The sequence below is a fragment of the Cetorhinus maximus genome, chromosome 2 (assembly GCF_964194155.1).
Source record: "Cetorhinus maximus chromosome 2, sCetMax3.hap1.1, whole genome shotgun sequence".
NCBI classification, from domain to species: domain Eukaryota; kingdom Metazoa; phylum Chordata; class Chondrichthyes; order Lamniformes; family Cetorhinidae; genus Cetorhinus; species Cetorhinus maximus.
Genome location: NC_135880.1, coordinates 144,348,141 through 144,369,190, shown reverse-complemented (window position 1 = coordinate 144,369,190; position 21,050 = coordinate 144,348,141). Strand labels below are relative to the sequence as shown.

At 45.9% G+C, this 21,050-nt stretch overlaps 2 protein-coding genes across 4 annotated transcripts in view; both read left to right on the top strand.

The window, feature by feature from the left end:
* The window catches only part of LOC144698474 (UDP-glucuronosyltransferase 2A1-like), a 77,784-nt gene that overhangs the window by 7,727 nt on the left and 49,007 nt on the right, over nt 1-21,050 (top strand). For 2 of the 3 annotated variants that reach the window (XM_078570418.1, XM_078570429.1), the window contains exon 1: nt 11,268-12,039. The exons of the other annotated variant lie outside the window; for it this stretch is intronic. In XM_078570418.1, coding sequence (XP_078426544.1) covers nt 11,325-12,039 — 715 coding nt within the window. In that variant the 5' untranslated portion in view covers nt 11,268-11,324. Of the gene's footprint in view, nt 1-11,267; nt 12,040-21,050 lie in introns of those variants that run through there. 3 annotated transcript variants of the gene reach the window in all.
* Nucleotides 1,953-10,965, top strand: LOC144689712 (UDP-glucuronosyltransferase 2A2-like). Its single transcript, XM_078557038.1, has 2 exons — nt 1,953-2,667; nt 10,787-10,965. Exons 1-2 carry the CDS (start codon nt 1,953-1,955, stop codon nt 10,963-10,965), a joined length of 894 nt encoding a protein of 297 aa, XP_078413164.1.

Sequence of the window (21,050 nt, the reverse complement as noted above, 5' to 3'; positions counted from 1 at the left end):
GTATATCTGGACTTCCAGAAGGCCTTTGATAAGGTGCCGCACAAAAGATTAATACACAAGATAAGATTACACGGAGTTAGGGGTAATATATTAGCTTGGATAGAGGATTGGCTAAGGAACAGAAAGCAGAGAGTCAGGATAAATGGGTCTTTGGAAAGAGTAATTTGACAAGGAAGTATTCAATGAACGGCATGGCACTAGGAAGTTCTGGGGAACAAAGAGACCTTGGCGTGTGTGAGCATAGATCTCTGAAGGCAGAGGGTCATGTTAGTGGGGTGGTGAAAAAGGCATATGGGACACTTGCCTTTATCAATCGAGGCATAGATTACAAAAGTAGGGAGATCATGTTGGAGTTGTATAGAACCTTGGTGAGGCCACAGCTGGAGTACTGTGTGCAGTTCTGGTTGCCACATTACAGGAAGGATGTGATTGCACTGGAGGGGTGCAGAGGAGATTCACCAGGATATTGCTTGGGATGAAACATTTAAGTTATGAAGAGAGGTTGGATAGACTTGGTTTGTTTTAGTTGGAGCAGAGAAGACTGAGGGGCGACCTGATCGAGGTGTACAAGATTATGAGGGGCATGGACAGGGTGGATAGGGAGCAGCTGTTCCCCTTAGTTGAAGGGTCAGTCACAAGGGGGCATAAGTTCAAGGTGAGGGGCAGGAGGTTTAGGGGAGATGTGAGGAAAAAATTTTACCCAGAGGTCGATGACGGTCTGGAATGTGCTGCCTGGGAGGGTGGTGGAGCTGGGTTGCCTCACATCCTTTAAAAAGTACCTGGATAAGCACTTGGCACGTCATAACATTCAAGGCTATGAGCCAAGTGCTGGTAAATGGGATTAGGTAGGTAGGTCAGGTGTTTCTCACGTGTCAGTGCCGACTCGATGGGCTGAAGGGCCTCTTCTGCACTGTGATTCTGTGATTCTGATTCTGAATGTTTATATTACTAATAAAACTGGTACTATGAAAGGGGTTTTATTGTTAGAAGAGGGGCTGGTGATATAATGAGAATTTACATCCAATGCGATGTGCTGGGTATAACCGATGGCAGTTTTTGTGTGTAGGGCAGAGGCAATGTAAGGTCAAAGCCTGTAAGCCTACCACTATGCCTGCAAAGGAATCAAAGTGAAAGGGATCCCCTTTTTGAATTTGTAAGGTGAAAATGCTTTGCCTGGTGTCTGCTTAAAGTCTATGGGTTGTTGTTGCCCAAATGGAAAATAGTTTGGGAACTTGTTACATGTTTTGACAGTAGTAATTTGTAGCTATGTGTATATGTTTAACCTGTGTAAATTAATAAATATTTCATGTAATTTGATATAAAAATCTCTTGAGAACTGGTGGTTTGATTCCTGAATTTAGAGCTGCCTCACAAACATACCACTTGAAAATATAGGTTATGACAGTTGTTTAAAGTTTCCCTCTGGGATTTTTAAATAACTCAGCTTTACCAACTGCTGTGTCATAACACAGGCATTGTGCTGTTTTTGAATTAAACAAAACATAGAGGACAGCAGTTCCCTGGTGCACTCTCTATGGCAGTGCCTCAACCAATCAGAGTTGACTTGCCAGCCAATCAGCACCCTTTTCGAATGCAGTATAAATTGTTGCTCCCTTTGAAAATTGTCATTCTTGCATCTGTTCTGTTCAGTGCAAGATGAAAAAGCTTCGAAACCATGTCTCTTTACTCAGCAATAACCAAGTTCTGTACTACAAATCGACTATTTGAATAATAAAATCCTGGATCCAATCACAGCATTTCTTAATTCAGTCCGGGATTTTGAATTTGCCACCACTTTATCTCGCAAAACTGAACTTTATCCCCCAAAAGGCTTACTGTCATGTAGCTGAATGGATTTGATTTGTTCTGACTCATACTGATATGAGCAGTAGTCTGTATATAAACATGTGATTTGAGGAGTTGGTGTTGGTTTATACTCTGCACCATTCCTGATGGACATTATGCAGTTCAGATGTGTGTTTACCGTGTTTCTCTTTCTCCAAAGGGTTACCAGTGACAATGTGCTGATCTGGCCTGCAGAGGCCAGTCACTGGATTAATTTAAAACCTGTCATTGAGGTGCTGATCGATAGGGGTCACAACGTTACTGTGGCTGTACATACAGCTGCACTTTACATCAACTATTCTGAGCCCTCACGCATGAAATTTGAAGTATTTGAAGTACCGTTTACCCGTGACACATACCGAGATCTGCTGAAGAGTTTTGTGCATTTCTGGACCTATGAGAAACCTCATTTACCCTTCTGGGACGGATTCAGAAGATTCTCAACAATCGTCACAACTTCAATAAAACTGAACAGACAGATCTGTGATGGGATAATAAAGAACCACAAACTGCTGCAAAAACTACAAGAGTCAAAGTTTAGAGTCCTGCTGTCTGACCCTGTGAATCTTTGTGGTGATCTTCTGGCTATAAAGCTGGGAATTCCCTTCATCTTTACTCTGAGATTCTCCTTCGGATCTGCAATGGAGAGGCTCTGTGGACAACTGCCAACTCCTCCTTCCTACGTACCAGTTGCAATGTCAGAGCTTTCTGATAAAATGACATTTGCTGAGAGATTTCAGAATATCCTTTACATGCACATGTACGGCTTGATGTACAAATGGTTCTGGCTTGAATGGGACACGTATTACAGTGAAACCTTAGGTGAGTTTGAACTTTCTCTTCCTGGGGCAAAAAGGGTTGAAGTTTCAATTTATTCTACGGGATTGAGCATAGGCCCTCTGTCAATACTGAAAGATCTCCCCAAAGAAGACCATTTAGTAAGGATCAGAAGAATAGACAAGGCACTGGGGAAACATGCAAGCACTTTCACATCCCCAAGAAGTTCCAAAGAGCTTTCGGACCAATTAAATCACTGTTGCTTTGTGGGAAAATGCTGTAGCCAATAAGAATTCAACCAATATTGCAACCAAAGCTTAACATTGCAGTCAGTGTGGGCTAGTGGATTTCCTTTCCCATTTCAAGGGGGTATTATAGCGGAATTCCCTTGGTATCCCTGGGATTTACACCTTTTAGGACCTCAATGGAGACCACAGCAAAGTTCCTTTGCGACACTTTGAAAGCCTTTAAAATTTACTTGATTAACTTATTTGGTCCTAGAGGTGATCACAGTTATCTTCTCTAATCAGAATGACTCCAATGGAAACCACAGAGTTTTAAAAAAATATTTTCCTTCAGCCCTGTTGGACTTGGATAGGTTTCCGCTCTGCCTTGGAAGGGTCAAAGTAGGATTGGTAACCTGCCCCGGCTCTGCAAATGACCTTCACCCTGGCTTTGAGTGAGGGTGTTCCTCTTTGCTGCATTTATTGACATCAGGGCAGGATACCAGAGAGCTCACCGGCATTATCTTAGTTAATTAAAGTGAATTTCAGCCTGGGCAGGATACCAGGTAGTTCATCAGCATTATCTTAATTAACTAAAGTGAACTTCAGCCTGTTAATGATCAGTGTAAAACTTTGAGACGTATGGAGAAAGGTAAACTATGCCCATAGCCAGGAAGTTCATACACAATCTTTGGCACTGAGTTTGTGGAGTTTGTATGGTGGCTTTTGTAATAATTGCTCTCCAGCTGGAGTTTTAGATATTTTTGCTTGATTCTTTTAAGCTTGAGAGGAATGAAGGCAATTGGCCTGCTCTTATCCAACACCCCTATGTAGGTTGTCATTTTTTTGCAAATTTTGGATAATTCAGTTGTTTGCATTTGTGGCATTTTTTCTCACCATTTGGAATGTCGCTTTCTGATTCATTTATCTCATTTGTACCTGTATACAAAATTTAACTTGATAGTAACATCTTAACATAAGTGTAAGAGTTAACAAGGATTTCTATGTTTTTAGTAAAACCAAAGGTCAGCAGAATTCTCCAGGCAAACCTCATATACCATGAGGGTCGATATTAGCAGAATTCTCCAGGCAAACCTCATATACCATGAGGGTCGATATTAGCAGAACTCTCCAGAAAGACCTTGGGTGGGGGATAAGGATAAACAGATACGATAAAGACAAACCGTACCAGGCTAGAACAAGTTAATGAGGCCCTGTTTCAGTAAGAAAAGGATACGTAACTGTGTATGAAAAAAATGATTTTCCTGTAATCGGTAGAGTTCTGTGTTAGCTAGCCTAAGACAGAATCTCCCTGCATTCGCTTGAATAAAAGATCATTAACCTGTATCTGAGTCTCAGAATTGACCACAATAAGTTTACTTAAAATCTCTCCGAGGCCCAATAGGCAAAAATCTTGAAAGGTAACCTCAGTTGTACCATTGCAGTACAGGAATGTTTAATAAATATAGTGAATCGATTCGCACCAGAAAACATCCATCCTTCTCTGAAATGAAGTGGCTGCAATGAGCGTTAAGGAAAATAAACCATATGAGACAACGTTCTCATGCTCCAGAAAGTTATCCTTAGGAAAGTTAAAAAAATTTTTAATAATTGCATTTTTGCACAAACATTAACAAAAACGTCCAAAATCGTGGTGCTCAGTAACCATCAACTCAAGTGAAAACCTTTCTGTCTCATAGTTTCATGCAAACAAAAGTTGGGCATTGGAGACATAGAGGAAATTATTCTCATAGCATTGAGTAACGTCTCCAAGTTATCTGATTGGTTATAGAACACTCCAGTTGATTTTAATTGACAATCATCCAGTCCTGGTGGGGGAAAACAGCTGACTTTTGTCCAACAACACTGATGAATTGATTTAACAATGTTCAACTCAAAAAGTTAATGGTTGGCATGTATGAATCAGCTTCAGTTTATGTGGAGCAGAGAGGGTAGTAATCAATCAGAATTCTTGCTATTGATTGTTGTGGTGACATATGGCAGCTTAAAACTATACATGCCAATTGTCCACATATTCTGACTGTCTACATTTCAAACTCAGTCCAGATTCAAACCCTTGTGATTCATGGAAGTCAGTCATGCGCCACCAGAACTCAGTTGTATTGGTATGATTTGATATATTACATCAGTCCCGTGCTTAAAGGTACAGAGATAAGGGAGGGAAATTTGGAGCTTTGCACCTAAATGGCTGAGGTCAATATGGCCAAAATGATAGGATGGAGGAAATTAGGGATGGTCAAGAGGCCAGAATTGGAGGAAAGCAGAGTTTTCCAAGGGTTGTGGAGTTGATAACCAGAGGACAAAGGTCAAGGATAATCAGCAAAAGAACCTGGGGTGGGAGGGGTGGTGCAGCAGGAAGATGAGGGAACTTTTTCTGAATGTAGTGAGCTGTTGTGATCTGGAATGCACTGCCTGAAAGGGTGGCGGACACAAGCTCATTAGTAACTTCCAAAAGGGAATTTAGTACATACTTGAAAAGGAGAAACTTTCTGGCTGAAGGGGAAAGAACAGGGAAATGGAATTAATTGGTTAGTTCTTTCAAAGAGCCGGCAAAGGTTTGATAAGTTGAGTGGCTTCCTTCTGTGCTGGATCATCCTATAAAACTAAAATTCAAATACTGATATTCAACTTAATCACCATGTAATGGTAGGAGTTTTCCTTTGATGACTCCTCCCAGCATTGTTGTAATTATACACCACTAATCTACACAATGCTGCAGAGCAAAAAGAGTCCAGAGAAAACTGAATTTCCACCTTGATTTCAACCTGATAAAAACAAAAAACTACTGCGGATGCTGGAAATCCAAAACGAAAACAGAATTACCTGGAAAAACTCAGCAGGTCTGGCAGCATCGGTGGAGAAGAAAAGAGTCAAAGTTTCGGGTCCACACGACCCTTCAACAGAACTGAAGGGTCGTGTGGACTCGAAACGTCGACTCTTTTCTTCTCCACCGATGCTGCCAGACCTGCTGAGTTTTTCCAGGTAATTCTGTTTTCGTTTTTGATTTCAACCTGTCCTGTCCAAGGCCCCAAATACTCTATCCAGGCAAAGCAGTAATTTGCTTGAACTTCTTTCAATTCAGTATACTGTATTTGCTGTGATCAGTGCAGTTTCCTCTACGTTGGGGAGACCAAACGCAGACTGGGTAACCACATTGCGGAACATCCCCGCCCAGCCCACATGCATAACTCCAACCTTCTGGTTGGTGGCCATTTTAATTCACCACCCTGCTCTCGTGCTCACATTTCAGTTCTCAGCCCCATACAATATTCCAGTGAAGCTCAACGCAAGCAGGAGGAGCAGCACTTGTCTCCTAATTAGGAACTTTACCGCCTTCTGGGCTCAACATTGAGTTCAACAACTTCAGATACGAACTCTGCCCTCCATTTTGATTCTTTTTCTTTTCCCAAGTGCCAGTATGTTTCTTGTTTTTGCTTTCAGACAGAGCTGTCCAATATTCTGCCATTACCACTTACCCTGGACCAACGCTTTCAATTTTTAAAAATCCATTACCAGTCCCTTTGCCTTTTGTTCAATGGCATCTTTGTTATTTAGTCTCTCTCGCCCTCCAACCTATCTAAGACCGTCCCTTTTATTCGACCTTTCCCTGCCCCCCAACTTTCAACAGCATAAAACCCAGTACATTTCTACCTCCATTCAGTTCCGAAAAAGAGTCATATTAGACTCAAAACATTAACACTCATTCTCTCTCCACAGGCGCTGCCAGACCTGCGGAGTTTTTCCAGCAGTTTTTGTTGTTATTTCAAATTTCCAGCATCTGCAGTATTTTTCTTTTATTTTAATGTGTGAGCAAATTGATTGTACTTTTTGAGGAGATAATAAGCAGCATCAATAAGGGTTGTGTGTATGATGTAGTCCACTTGGATTTTAGCAAGATTTTTGAGAAGGTGCCACATTGAACTTTTGTCAGAAAAGTAAAAGCCCATGGGATCCAAAGGAAAGTGGAAGTTGGATCCAAAATTGGCTCAGTGGCAGGAAGCAAAGTGAAATGGTTAATTGGTCTTTTTGTAACTTGAATACTGTTTCCACTGGGGAACCATTGGGCTCAGTACTAGGATGAGAATTTTCTCCCCATCAGGTGGGCAGTCCGGGAGTGGGCATGGGTGAGCACGGAGCCGATCTTGTAAAATAAACACAGGTTAATTAAACCTTAGCTAGTTTGATTTGCCTTTACATTAGAATTGTTTATCAATTTCTTAACCAAGATGTTTTCATTAATCTACAATTGAAACTTTAATTGCTAAACTTTAAGTTATATTCTAAAACATATGAATTATGAACAAGGTTATTGCAACCTCCGATTGGCTGCGTGCCGCCAACTTGTGTGGGTGGCCAATTAAGACTCGCCCAGCGTCACGCGCACCCTGAAGCGCATTTCCGTTTGAACTATCCTAAAGCATGACACGTTACCATAGCGAAAGGGCAGCATTTTCTTATCAGGGCGGGGCCCGTCGGCTGCGCGCCCGCTGAACTGTCAAAGGCCTATTGAGGCCATTTAAAACCTAATTAACTAAATTTAATGAGCTGCCCGACCAACCTTAAGGTTGGCAGGCAGGCAAAGAGCCCAGGCGGCCTTCACATTTTTCATGAAACCTCATCCACGGGTGGGATGATGTTTCATAAAGTGTTTTAAAATCTAATAAAAATGTATACATTTATTCTTTGACATGTCCCAGCTCATGTGATAATGTCACATGAGGGGACGTTTTAAAAGTTTTAGAAACCTTTATTTAAAAGTTTAACACTGAAACAACTCTCCCTGAGGCACCTCCATTCCTCAGGGAGATGTCTGCAGTAGTGCTCAGGGAACCACTCAGGGAATCCCCTCCAGCCCGCACAGGGAGCACTCAGCACTTCCGGGCGCGCGTCACGATGGGCGGGCCTTAATTGGCCCGCCAACATAAAATGGTGGCGCGGACCCAAATGGGGGATCAGGTTCACGCCCACCCTCGTCCACCCCCGCACAACCCCCCCCTGACGGGGGGGAACATTCTGGCCATAGTAATCCTGGGTGGATCTTGGTTAGAATTTTATCTGTGTTTATTTGCTGACAGAAGCAAGCAGTTTGGTTTGGTGACAGACACAGGCAGTTGCAGCTTTGGTCTAGGTGTAGACTGCAGCTCACTAAGTTGGAAGAGCCAAAGAACATCAATGTTAATCAGCTGGGCCTGCACTTCAAGCAGTGGAACACTAACTTCATTGTTCACCTCGTGGACTGAGAGTAATAGGAGAGGGGGAAACCTGAACTTTATGCTCTTCCAGGACGATGGGAGGGATTTCCACAGTCACACAGGGAGGGTCGAAGCTGGCCTGGTAATAAAACCTGAGAACCATCATCTTGGCACCTCAAACAATGACACAGCAGAAAGTGAAACAAAGAATAAGCGTTGCTGGGGAGAGCTGTTCGGGCTTCTGCGGGGAGTGGACCGCAGCACTGGTGAACCAATTAAAGGCGCACCCATCTGGAATCTGTATTACCAAACGAGGAGGAATGCACAGCTGAGACATGTTAGCAGCATCTCAGTAACTATAGAGGCAATCTGGAGCCTTCAATGTAATAGTGCATTCATGTGAGATTAATTCCAATGCATTCTAAATATTGATCTCCCTGCAATAACCCATTGTACCAATCGTAGTAATTCCCCAGTGTGATAATGACTCCAAAAACAAGTGGGCACCTGGACAAACAGGAGAAGCTCCTTGGAAACCTCACCTCAGATCCCTGCAGCTGCCAGGGTCAGAGATGGGAACTCCCAGGCTCCTCCTAAAAGAATCTCATCCCTCACAGAGCACGTGCCTTCCAAAAGATGTAGCCATAGAGTCCAATGAATGAGCAATTTGTTGCCTCGAATAAATGCAGGACATCCAAATACCTGGCCAAATCCATCTCATAGCATTAGGTCTACTGAAATAGACTGCGGGTGTTGCAGGGGTGTTATGGCCATGGAGGAGTGAGGGGAGGGAAGCATACTGTGACACTGAGCGCGATCATTATAATGGTCAGGATTGTATTGGCTAAAAGGTGCCGAGACTGCAACCAAGCCCTTGAACTCACAGTCACTCATGAGTCAGTGACAGAAAGAGTATTTTGTGGACTGATGCTCAGTCATGTCTTTCTTTCAATGTTCCTGCAGAGAGGAAACATTCAGGATGGTGGAGGGTGCATTTAATGTTGCATGCTTCATTGCATGGAGGCAGGAGGAAAGGCGGAGGAGAGTGTTACAGCTGTGTCACGCTCACCAAAGAGAGGAGTTTCACCCTGATGAGCAAGGGGCAGAGGGCCGCCTCTGGCTTTTTCCAGGGTTCCACTGAGGTTCTCTGTGGGATCTCTCAAGCTTCCCCCCACAAGAGGGGGAAGGTACTAGATACAAGAGGGGGAAGATACTAGAAGTGCAGTCAATGGCACCCTGCACCTGTGGAATCCAGAAATAGCAGCAAAGCCCAGTGCTCTGGCTGCCTGGTTAGCTTGATCCCTAGTGAAGTGCACGTAATTGTGGGCCTTGGCAAAGAGGGCATCCATCACCTGAAATATGCACTTGTTGGGGGAAGCTGGAGAGATCCTGCAATGGAAAAAGCCACTTGTGTAGAAGGTAAGAGCTGTAGTGCCTTTCAGAGCCACTGGCAGAGGATGTCCTCCCAGTCCCCACGGCGTCAACTCATGGAGAATATGACAGATGTGAGCCACCAGATCCCTGGACATGCAGAGACGTCAACGACACTGTCTCTCGCCCATCTGCAGAAAAGACATGCGTCTTGAGAAACATCCTCGCGCAGTGTTTCTGTGAGCTTCATCCTTTGGGTCCAGAGGCGGCCCTCTGCCCCTTGCTCATCAGGGTGAAACTCCTCTCTTTGGCGAGCGTGGCACAGCTGTAACACTCTTCTCCGCCTTTCCTCCTGCCTCCATGCAATGAAGCATGCAACGTTAAATGCACCCTCCACCATCCTGAATGTTTCCTCTCTGCAGGAACATTGAAAGAAAGACATGACTGAGCATCAGTCCACAAAAGACTCTCTTTCTGTCACTGACTCATGAGTGACTGTGGGTTCAAGGGCTTGGTTGCAGTCTCGGCACCTTTTAGCCAATACAATCCTGACCATTATAATGATCCTGACCATTATAATGATCGCGCTCAGTGTCACAGTATGCTTCCCTCCCCTCACCCCTCCATGGCCATAACCCCTCTGCAACACCCGCAGTCTATTTCAGTAGACCTAATGCTATGAGATGGATTTGGCCAGGCATTTGGATGTCCAGCATTTATTCGAGGCAAAAAATTGCTCATTCATTGGACTCTATGGCTACATCTTTTGGAAGGCACGTGCTCTGTGAGGGGATGAGATTCTTTTAGGAGGAGTCTGGGAGTTCCCATCTCTGACCCTGGCAGCTGCAGGAATCTGAGGTGAGGTTTCCAAGGAGCTTCTCCTGTTTGTCCAGGTGCCCACTTGTTTTTGGAGTCATTATCACACTGGGGAATTAGTACGATTGGTACAATGGGTTATTGCAGGGAGATCAATATTTAGAATGCATTGGAATTAATCTCACATGAATGCGCTATTACATTGAAGGCTCCAGATTGCCTCTATAGTTACTGAGATGCTGCTAACATGTCTCAGCTGTGCATTCCTCCTCATTTGGTAATACAGATTCCAGATGGGTGCGCCTTAAATTGGTTCACCAGTGCTGCGGTCCACTCCCCGCAGAAGCCCGAACAGCTCTCCCCAGCAACGCTTATTCTTTGTTTCACTTTCTGCTGTGCCATTGTTTGAGGTGCCAAGATGATGGTTCTCAGGTTTTATTACCAGGCCAGCTTCGACCCTCCCTGTGTGACTGTGGAAATCCCTCCCATCGTCCTGGAGGAGCATAAAGTTCAGGTTTCCCCCTCTCCTATTACTCTCAGTCCACGAGGTGAACGATGAAGTTAGTGTTCCACTGCTTGAAGTGCAGGCCCAGCTGATTGACATTGATGTTCTTTGGCTCTTCCAACTTAGTGAGCTGCAGTCTACACCTAGACCAAAGCTGCCTGTGTCTGTCACCAAACCAAACTGCTTGCTTCTGTCAGCAGACAAACACAGATAAAATTCTAACCAAGATCCACCCAGAATTACTATGTGGTTGATGATGCCTGTCCGATGGCCACAAACTCCAGCTGAGGGAGGAACAACGAATGCTCATTCCACCAATAATCAAGTTCTGTACCACCAATCATCTATTTGAATAATAAATTCCTCGGTACAATCACAGCATTTCTCAATCCAGTCCAGGATTTTACTTTGCTACCACGTTATCACACAAAACTGAACCTTATCCCCCAAAAGGGTAATGCCCTGTCGGTGAATGGATTTGATTCGTTCTGACTCATACTGATATGAGCAGTGGTCTTATATAAACATGTGATTTGAGGAGTTGGTTTTGGTTTACACTCTGCACCATTCTGGATGGACATTATGCAGTTCAGACGTGTGTTTACCGTGTTTCTCTTTCTACAAAGAGTTACCAGTGACAATGTGCTGATCTGGCCTGCAGAGGCCAGTCACTGGATTAATTTAAAACCTGTCATTGAGGAGCTGATCGATAGGGGTCACAACGTTACTGTGGTTGTACATACAGCTGCACTTTACATCAACTATTCTGAGCCCTCACGCATGAAATTTGAAGTATTTGAAGTACCGTTTACTCGTGACACATACCGAGATCTGCTGAAGAGCTTTGTGCATTTCTGGACTTATGAAAAACCTCATTTACCCTTCTGGGACGGATTCAGAAGATTCTCAACAATCGTCACAACTTTAATAAAACTGAACAGACAGATCTGTGATGGGATAATAAAGAACCACAAACTGCTGCAAAAGCTACAAGAGTCAAAGTTTAGAGTCCTGCTGTCTGACCCTGTATATTATTGTGGTGATCTTCTGGCTATAAAGCTGGGAATTCCCTTCATCTTCACTCTGAGATTCTCATTCGGATCTGCAATGGAGAGGCTCTGTGGACAACTGCCAACTCCTCCTTCCTACATACCAGTTGCAATGTCAGAGCTTTCTGATAAAATGACATTTGCTGAGAGATTTCAGAATATCCTTTACATGCAAATGTACGGCTTGATGTACAAATGGTTCTGGCATGAATGGGACACGTATTACAGTGAAGCTATAGGTGAGTTTGAACTTTCTCTTCCTGGAGCAAAAAGGGTTGAAGTTTCAATTTATTCTACGGGATTGAGCATAGGCCCTCTGTCAATACTGAAAGATCTCCCCAAAGAAGACCATTTAGTAAGGATCAGAAGAATAGACAAGGCACTGGGGAAACATTCAAGCCCAGAGAATTGCAAGCACCTTTCACTTCCTCAGGAAGTTCCAAAGTGCTTTCGGACCAATTAAATCACTGTTGCTTTGCGGGGAAATGTTGTAGCCAATAAGAATTTAACCAATATTGCGACCAAAGCTTAAAATTGCAGTCAGTGTGGGCTAGTGGATTTCCTTTCCCATTTCAAGGAGGTATTATAGGGGAAGTCCATGGGTATCCCCGGGATCTGCACCTTTTAGGACCTCAATGGAGACCACAGAAAAGTTCCTTTGAGGCACATTGAAAGCCTCAGAAATTTACTTGATTAACTTATTTGGTCCTAGAGATGATCACAGTTATCTTCTCTAATCAGAATGACTCCAATCGAAACCACAGAGTTTAAAAAAAATATTTTCCTTCAGCCCTGTTGGACTTGGATAGGTTTCCGCTCTGCTGTAGAAGGGGCAAAATAGGATTGGTGACTTGCCCCGGCTCTGCAAATGACCCTTGACCCTGGCTTCGAGTGAGGGCGTTCCTCTTTGCTGCATTTATTGACATCAGGGCAAGATACCAGAGAGTTCACCGGCATTATCTTAGTTAATTAAAGTGAGGTTCAGTCCGGGCAGGATACCAGGTAGTTCATCAGCATTATCTTAATTAATTAAAGTGAACTTCAGTCTGTTAATGATCAGTGTAAAACTTTGAGAAGTATCGAGAAAGGTAAACTATGTCCAGAGCCTGGAAGTTCATACACAATCTCGGGCGCCGAGTTTGTGGAGTCCGTCCGATGGCTTTTGTAGTAATTGCTCTCTGCCTGGAGTTTTAGATATTTTTGCTCAATTCTTTTAACAAACCTGTTCAGATTTTCTCTCAGTTTCTCCAGCTTTCCTGAAGACTTCTGACAGACTTCAACTCCAGCAGAAATTTATATGTTTTTTCATCTGTTGATTCATTCATATTTATTTTAAAATCTTATGGTTCATATTTTATGCATTAATGTTTAAAAATATTTCAGCCCCACATGTTTCCCATAGCTGGAATCTTCGGGTCGGTGAGCGGGGGTGGGCCCTGCTCGCCAACGTGTAAAATGACAGGCGGTGACGTCCGGCGTGCGTCCTGATGTCACCGCGCGTCATTCAGATCCTCAGTGCGGCGAGCGTGCAGCAGAGTCGGCTGCACGTCCGCTGAACTGTCAAACGCCTATTAAGGCCATTTAAAAAACAATTAAAATAATTAACTGAGCTGCCCATCCAGCCTGAAGGTTGGCGGGCAGGCGAAGAGCACAGGTGGCCTTTGCATTTATCATGAAACCTCATCCACGGGCGGGATGAGGGTTTATGAAGGCTTTTAAATTTTAATAAAAATTTTTAATGAAATTGATTGACATGTCTCAGCTAATGTGACACTGTCACATGACGGGACATGTTTAAAAGATATTTTTTTCTTAATTAAACTTTTTAACATTGAAACTTATCTCTCTGAGGCAGCTCTGTGCCTCGGAGATTTCTGCACTCTTTCGCGCGCATGTGTATAAAACCAGAAGGTTCAGCACTAGGTATCTTGTTTAGCTTAATGTTGCTGCAAAAACCTTGTTCATAATTGATAAGTTTTCGAATATAACTTTAAGTTTTAGCAACTGAAGTTTCAATGGTAGATTAATGAAAAAATCTTGGTTAAGAAATTGATAAACAATTCTAAAGTAAAGGCAAATCAAACTAGCTAAGGTTTAATTAACCTGTGTTTATCTTACAAGGTCTGGGTTTAGAGTGAAAATTAACTTAAACAATAGGTGTCCTCTTGGCAGAGGCCTATTGTTATCTCCATAAAAGAAGCTAAAAGCTCACAATTCTGGGAAAGAATGTCGCAAAACTCCATGAGAGAAAGACATTATTTATGTGGGTTGCAGAATCAATGTGTTGAAGGTAAATAATTTGTTTGCATTTCTGTTTGAACTATCCTAAAGCATGCCACGTTACCGTAGAGATAGGGCAGCAATTTCCTGTCGGTGAGCGGGGGGCGGGCTCTGCTTGCCGGCGCGTAAAATGACGTGTGGTCATGCCGGGTGGGCGTCCTGATGTCACCGCACATCATTTAGATTTTCATTTTGGCGGGCGGGCAGCCAAACCGGCTGTGCGCCCACTGAACTATCAACAGCCTATTAAGGAGCATTTAAAATCCAATTAACTCAATTTAATGAGCTGCGCAACCAACCTTAAGGTTGGCAGGCAGGCGAAGAGACCAGGCGGCCTTCGTATTTTTCATGAAACTTCATCCACGGGCGGGATGAGGTTTCATGAAGTTTTTAAAAATCTAATAAAAATGTATACATTTATTCTTTGACATGTCCCAGCTCATGTGATAATGTCACATGAGGGGACGTTTTAAAAGTTTTAGAAATCTTTATTTAAAAGTTTAACACTGAAACAACTCTCCCTGAGGCACCTCCATTCCTCAGGGAGATGTCTGCAGTAGACCTCAGGGAACCACTCAGGGAATCCCCTCCAGCCCACACAGGGAGCACTCAGCACTTCCGGGCGCGCGTCACGATGGGCGGGCCTTAATTGGCCCGCCAACGTAAAATGGTGGTGCATACCCAAATGGGGGTGCCGATCGGGTTCACGCCCACCCTCGTCCACCCCCGCACAACCCCCCCCTGACGGGGGGGAACATTCTGGCCATAGTAATCCTGGGTGGATCTTGGTTAGAATTTTATCTGTGTTTGTTTGCTGACAGAAGCAAACAGTTTGGTTTGGTGACAGACACAGGCAGTTGCAGCTTTGGTTTAGGTGTAGACTGCAGCTCACTAAGTTGGAAGAGCCAAAGAACATCAATGTTAATCAGCTGAGCCTGCACTTCAAGCAGTGGAACACTAACTTCATCATTCACCTCGTGGACTGAGAGTAATAGGAGAGGGGGAAACCTGAACTTTATGCTCCTCCAGGACGATGGGAGGGATTTCCACAGTCACACAGGGAGGGTCGAAGCTGGCCTGGTAATAAAACTTGAGAACCATCATCTTGGCACCTCAAACAATGGCGCAGCAGAAAATGAAACTAAGAATAAGCGTTGCTGGGGAGAGCTGTTTGGGCTTCTGCGGGGAGTGGACCGCAGCACTGGTGAACCAATTAAAGGCGCACCCATCTGGAATCTGTATTACCAAACGAGGAGGAATGCACAGCTGAGACATGTTAGCAGCATCTCAGTAACTATAGAGGCAATCTGGAGCCTTCAATGTAATAGCACATTCATGTGAGATTAATTCCAATGCATTCTAAATACTGATCTCCCTGCAATAACCCATTGTACCAATCGTAGTAATTCCCCAGTGTGATAATGACTCCAAAAACAAGTGGGCACCTGGACAAACAGGAGAAGCTCCTTGGAAACCTCACCTCAGATCGCTGCAGCTGCCAGGGTCAGAGACGGGAACTCTCAGGCTCCTCCTAAAAGAATCTCATCCCCTCACAGAGCACGTGCCTTCCAAAAGATGTAGCCATAGAGTCCAATGAATGAGCAATTTTTTGCCTCGAATAAATGCAGGACACCCAAATGCCTGGCCAAATCCAACTCATAGCATTAGGTCTACTGAAATAGACTGCGTGTGTTGCAGGGGGGTTATGGCCATGGAGGGGTGAGGGGAGGGAAGCATACTGTGACACTGAGCGCGATCATTACAATGGTCAGGATTGTATTGGCTAAAAGGTGCCGAGACTGCAACCAAGCCCTTGAACCCACAGTCACTCATGAGTCAGTGACAGAAAGAGAGTCTTTTGTGGACTGATGCTCAGTCATGTCTTTCTTTCAATGTTCCTGCAGAGAGGAAACATTCAGGATGGTGGAGGGTGCATTTAATGTTGCATGCTTCATTGCATGGAGGCAGGAGGAAAGGCGGAGAAGAGTGTTACAGCTGTGCCACGCTCGCCAAAGAGAGGAGCTTCACCCTGATGAGCAAGGGGCAGAGGGCCGCCTCTGGACCCAAAGGATGAAGCTCACAGAAACACTGCGCGAGGATGTTTCTCAAGACGCATGTCTTTTCTGCAGATGGGCGAGAGACAGTGTCGTTGACGTCTCTGCATGTCCAGGGATCTGGTGGCTCACATCTGTCACATTCTCCATGAGTTGACGCCGTGGGAACTGGGAGGACATCCTCTGCCAGTGGCTCTGAAAGGCACTACAGCTCTTACCTTCTGCACAAGTGGCTTTTCCCAGGGTTCCACTGAGGTCCTCTGTGGGATCTCTCAAGCTTCCCCCCACAAGAGGGGGAAGGTACTAGATACAAGAGGGGGAAGATATTCGAGGTGATGGACGCCGTCTTTGCCAAGACCCACAATTACGTGCAGTTCACTAGGGATCAAGCTAACCAGGCAGCCAGAGCACAGGGCTTTGCTGCAATTTCTGGATTCCCACAGGTGCAGGGTGCCATTGACTGCACTCATGTGGCTATAACAGCTCCCTGGCAACAGGCAACGCAATACATCAACAGGAAAGGCTTCCACTCACTCAATGTGCAGCAGGTCTGCGACCACCAGAAACACAGCATGCAATTTTGAGCAAGGTACCCTGGAAGCTGCTACGACTCCTACATCTGGAGTAGGTCGCAGATCCCGGATGTCTTTGAGGGACCACACAGTATCGAGAGTTGGCTCCTTAGTGACAAAGGCTACCCACAAAGGACATGGTTAATGATGCCTGTCCGATGGCCACAAACACCAGCTGAGGGAGGAACAATGGACGCTCATTCCACCACCTGAATATTGGTAGCGCAGAGCATTGGCATCTTGACGATATGATTCTGATGCCTCGACAGATCTGGTGGGGCACTCATGTAGCCTCCCCAGGGGGTCTCATGGATCATCGTTGTTTACTGCACCCAACACAACCTGGCAGTACAAATGGGGGAGCACTTGCCAGATACTGAGATGAAGGGGGAGCACATTGAGAGGAATGAGGTTGAGGAAGCAAAGGGTGCAGAGGAGGAAACCATGCTGCAGGCCAGAGAGGCTGGTGTGCATGTGAGGCGCTGATTGCCACCAGATTCCAGGAGGATGATAAGTAGCAGTGGTTATCCTGTCGGACAGTGCTGTCCATGATGGGCCCACATCACCACCAGCATAGCTAGTCTTCTCAACAATCCTCTTCATTCTGAATTCTGCTCACCATGTCCTCATGTCCTTTGAAGAACGATCAAGATGGGTTTTTACAACAATTGGTGACCATTAAACTATCATTGATTGTTGTAAAAACCTATCTGGTGTCCTTTAGGGAAGGAAATCTTACCTGGTCTGGCCTACATGTGATTCCAGATCCACAGCAATGTGGTTGGCTCTTAACTGCCCTTGGAAATGGTCTAGCTAGCCGAAGGCAATTAGGAATGGGCAACAAGTGCTGGTCCTGCCAGCGATGCCCACATCCCATGAAAGAATAAAGGAAGCTTTGAGGGCATGTGTTCTTGCTGAGATGAAGTGCCAACTGCTGGAGTTTGTTCCAGCATCACACCACAGAAGGTGCTGCTTCTTCAAGCATCTCTCCAGCAACCCAGTTGCTAAAGCAGCCTACAAGAGGCAGGAGATACACTGCAGGCCTCAGTGGACTCATTGCAGTGTACCTTCAGTCTGACAAAGTGCCTCAAAGAGATCCATCTCTAGCAATGGAAAAACGTCTTATGTGTCACTTTGATCGTGATATTGTGAGCCTAGGCTTGGGCCAATGCAGGTGACGACATTCCACAGGTGTTAACGCTTGTTCAGAGCACCCAGTCCTCAGCATTACCTTAATCCCCATTACATTGAGACCCTCCACTCTCAGTTAGGGATGCGGGGCTTCAGTTAGCCTGACCTTTCAACGGACATAGTTCACCTCACGATGAACATCTTCACACATTTGCCTGACAGACATGAAAAAAGCTCTTTTCAACACCATCAATTTCCCACAATGGTCAACCCTGATCCTTGCGAACCTGAAGATGCAGACACATCATGGAGCCCTCAAGGTTCCACTTCATTGATAATAAAGGGCACGCATCAGCTGCATTACATCCTAGCTCCAACCCATTTCTGCCCTGAGCATTGTCTTCCTATCAAGCTAACATATGAGCATCGAGACCATGGTCTACAGTTCCTTTGACCGCAGCTCACCTCCATATGGATAAGACATCACTGAGCTCGGCGAGTGTTCAGGGGAGCTAAGCAGAATGAATGAGCCAGCACTGCATCCCTTCTTTGGCACGATAGCCTTGTGGGCGCTATACGCACAATTCCCAGGTGCAAAATTGTTAAAGTTGTGTCCGAGGGCCCCTGGCTGACTCCTAAAGGAGGTACACTTGGAGTGAGATCTAGGTGCCCTAGCCCCCTCTCCTGTAGCCACTGGCAGATGCCGCCAATGGCTACAGCGATGGAGTGCAACTCCTGTAGCAACACAGGCGCAATGTCCTAGACCAAGGTCTCCATAGCAGCCGCCATCCTACCAGTGTTGACCTTGGTGTACTGGCATGCCGGTGCTATCACCTCAGACTGAACAGTGACAGACTCCTCCGTCGTACGTTCTGTGGACTGCAGCTGACAACCTTGCCTGATATTCCTATGTCTGCTGCTGCTGCTCCAACATCTGCGTTAAGACTAAATCTAGAGGCTCGTCATCTGACTGGGACTCAGCAGAATCCTGGTCTCCAGCAGCCCTCCAAGTGTCAGTGACCTTGGGTGTCCCTGCCTCCGCCTGCTGTGGACCAGAAACTGCTGCCCTCAGAAGATTGTGACACTGAACCTGCTCTAGATCTATGTTGCACCGTGGTGTGTGTCTCTGCACTGGTGGAGGGTGTTGGTGAGCACTATGATGGGTGTTCCACATGTGGGTCCTCAAAATCCTCATCAGAGGTGTCTGCAGAGCTGGAGATGAGGGGCTGGCTCCCCATGTCCCTGGGGTGCTTGGCTGTGGTGCCTATGGAAGAGAATAGGGATAATTAGTGCATGGAAACAGACTCCAGGACATGGCATTGCACTCACAATCTCGCTGTCTAAAGAATCAGCTAGTGCAGGGTCCTCACTTGGGCATGTGCCACCGACATCAGCATTGCCACAGGCTTGGTCCTGGTCCTTTCCAGCCAGGTGTACTGCCCGCTCCTTATACTGGGTGAGGGCCCTGATCTCTGACATTCCACCACTGGTCTGGGACCTATCCCTTTTATAATGGGCGAGCTTGGCCTGCTTGAAGACAGATGGAGAGAGTGTGATTAGGAAGCATACCAAAGCAGATGATAAGGATGCCTGCCTTGCATGAGTGCTGAGTGGAGCCGTGTACAGAATAAGGACGCGAACTGCACGGGATGTGAACATAGATGGAGATGTCAGGGTGCGTGTGGGAGAGTGAGTGGTGATGTCCCTTGTGCTGGTAGCGTATGAGATCCCTATGGACTGTCATCCTGCGAGTGTGTGAGGGGCTTGTGAGAGTGTGGGCTGAGAAGGATGAGAAGTTGACTTTGGCTGTGTGGATGAGATCATTGCAGATCATTTGCTGTTGCTGTTCTCCTGTGGGCTGAGTTGGCACTCACCGTCACAGGCACCTCCTCCCAAACCGGGTTTGTGACCTTGTTGGACCTACACTGGTCATCCCGAGGGCAGGGAAGGTCACTGTGGGCCTCAGCAGCATCCAGAAGGTGACCCAGCGAGGCGTCACTAAACTTGGGGGCTGCACTCTTCCTGCTTTTGGAAGCCATCTCTCACCTGCAGACATTGTAAGATCAGTGTGTGGCCTAAAGGTGTTATGTGGAATGAGGATCTGCTGAGGTGACGGTAGGCAGGCCAGTCACAGGCCGTGGCCAGTGAAACAGGGAGCTTCTGCCTGATGCATATTTAATGAGGTGAAAGGCAGGCAATCAGGCATGAAAATGCGACTTTGCGGTCGGCGGGGGAAAAGCTGCTTTTCCCACCTGCCACCGCATTTAGTCGGCAAAGGGGAAAATCCCGCATATAGACTCTTGTCACCCTTATCAGACCCCAGGCCCAACCAGGTTTATCCTAGCCACAGACCAGTACTTCCAAATCATCTTGGCTGAGAGGGAGCACGCTTTCATCTAAGTCAGAAAGGCATGGATTCAAGTTCTACCCCAGGGACTACAGCATATAATTTAGGGTGATGCTGCAGTGCCGTGTACATTGAGGGTCTGCAGGATTTTTGGAGTGTTGCCTTTCAGATGCAATGTTAAAGCAAGGCTCCTTGGGAATCCTCCCAAGTGTCCTTGCCAAGATGGATCACTTGTCCAACATTGGCCGGGATTTTCCATGCCCGCTGGTGTCAGCTGTGTTCAGTGGCATGAACGGACATTATGGCAAGAAGGCCAAAAATCGGTTTCATGGTGTTGTGAAACTGGCCTGCGATCGTCCACTCTGCACGCTGGTGGCGGGCCGCGTTTCCCGCCATTGGACATGGAGAGCCTCATTGTAACACATCTGCCTATCATTATAAGGCCAGCCCGCTGAATCATTCCCCCCCTGTCCCCGCTGGATTGTCTACCCATGCCGGCGTGTTTCACAACAGCATAAAAAGGGCATGCACTTAGCGGGCTGCACTTTGAGGGGAACTCGGAGGTGAGTACGCAGTAACATTGCAGGGCGCTTGCCTGGGTTGCCTGTTGGATTTCAAGGTTGGGGCAAGTTGGGGGAGGGTGGGGGTAAGGGCTGCGCTGTGGTTGAGGATGGGAGTGCACAAGCATGTGCGGGATGGGGGTGGGGATGGTGGGCAAGGGAAGCGGCCACGCATTAGGGAAACCTTGTATAAAGTGACCATTCCTCTGCAGCTGAGACAGTTCAGGCACAGCCACATTGAGATGATTGGAGTTGGGCCTCTAGTTTCTCTGCCCACCTGAGCAACGCAGAGGCATCAAAGTACCA

Bases quoted from the DNA above. Each gene is read 5' to 3' on its own strand.
- LOC144689712 (XM_078557038.1), top strand. From the start codon at position 1,953: ATGGACATTATGCAGTTCAGATGTGTGTTTACCGTGTTTCTCTTTCTC. The intron at 2,668-10,786 runs GTGAGTTTGAAC...TATTACTCTCAG, and splicing joins GTATTACAGTGAAACCTTAG to TCCACGAGGTGAACGATGAA.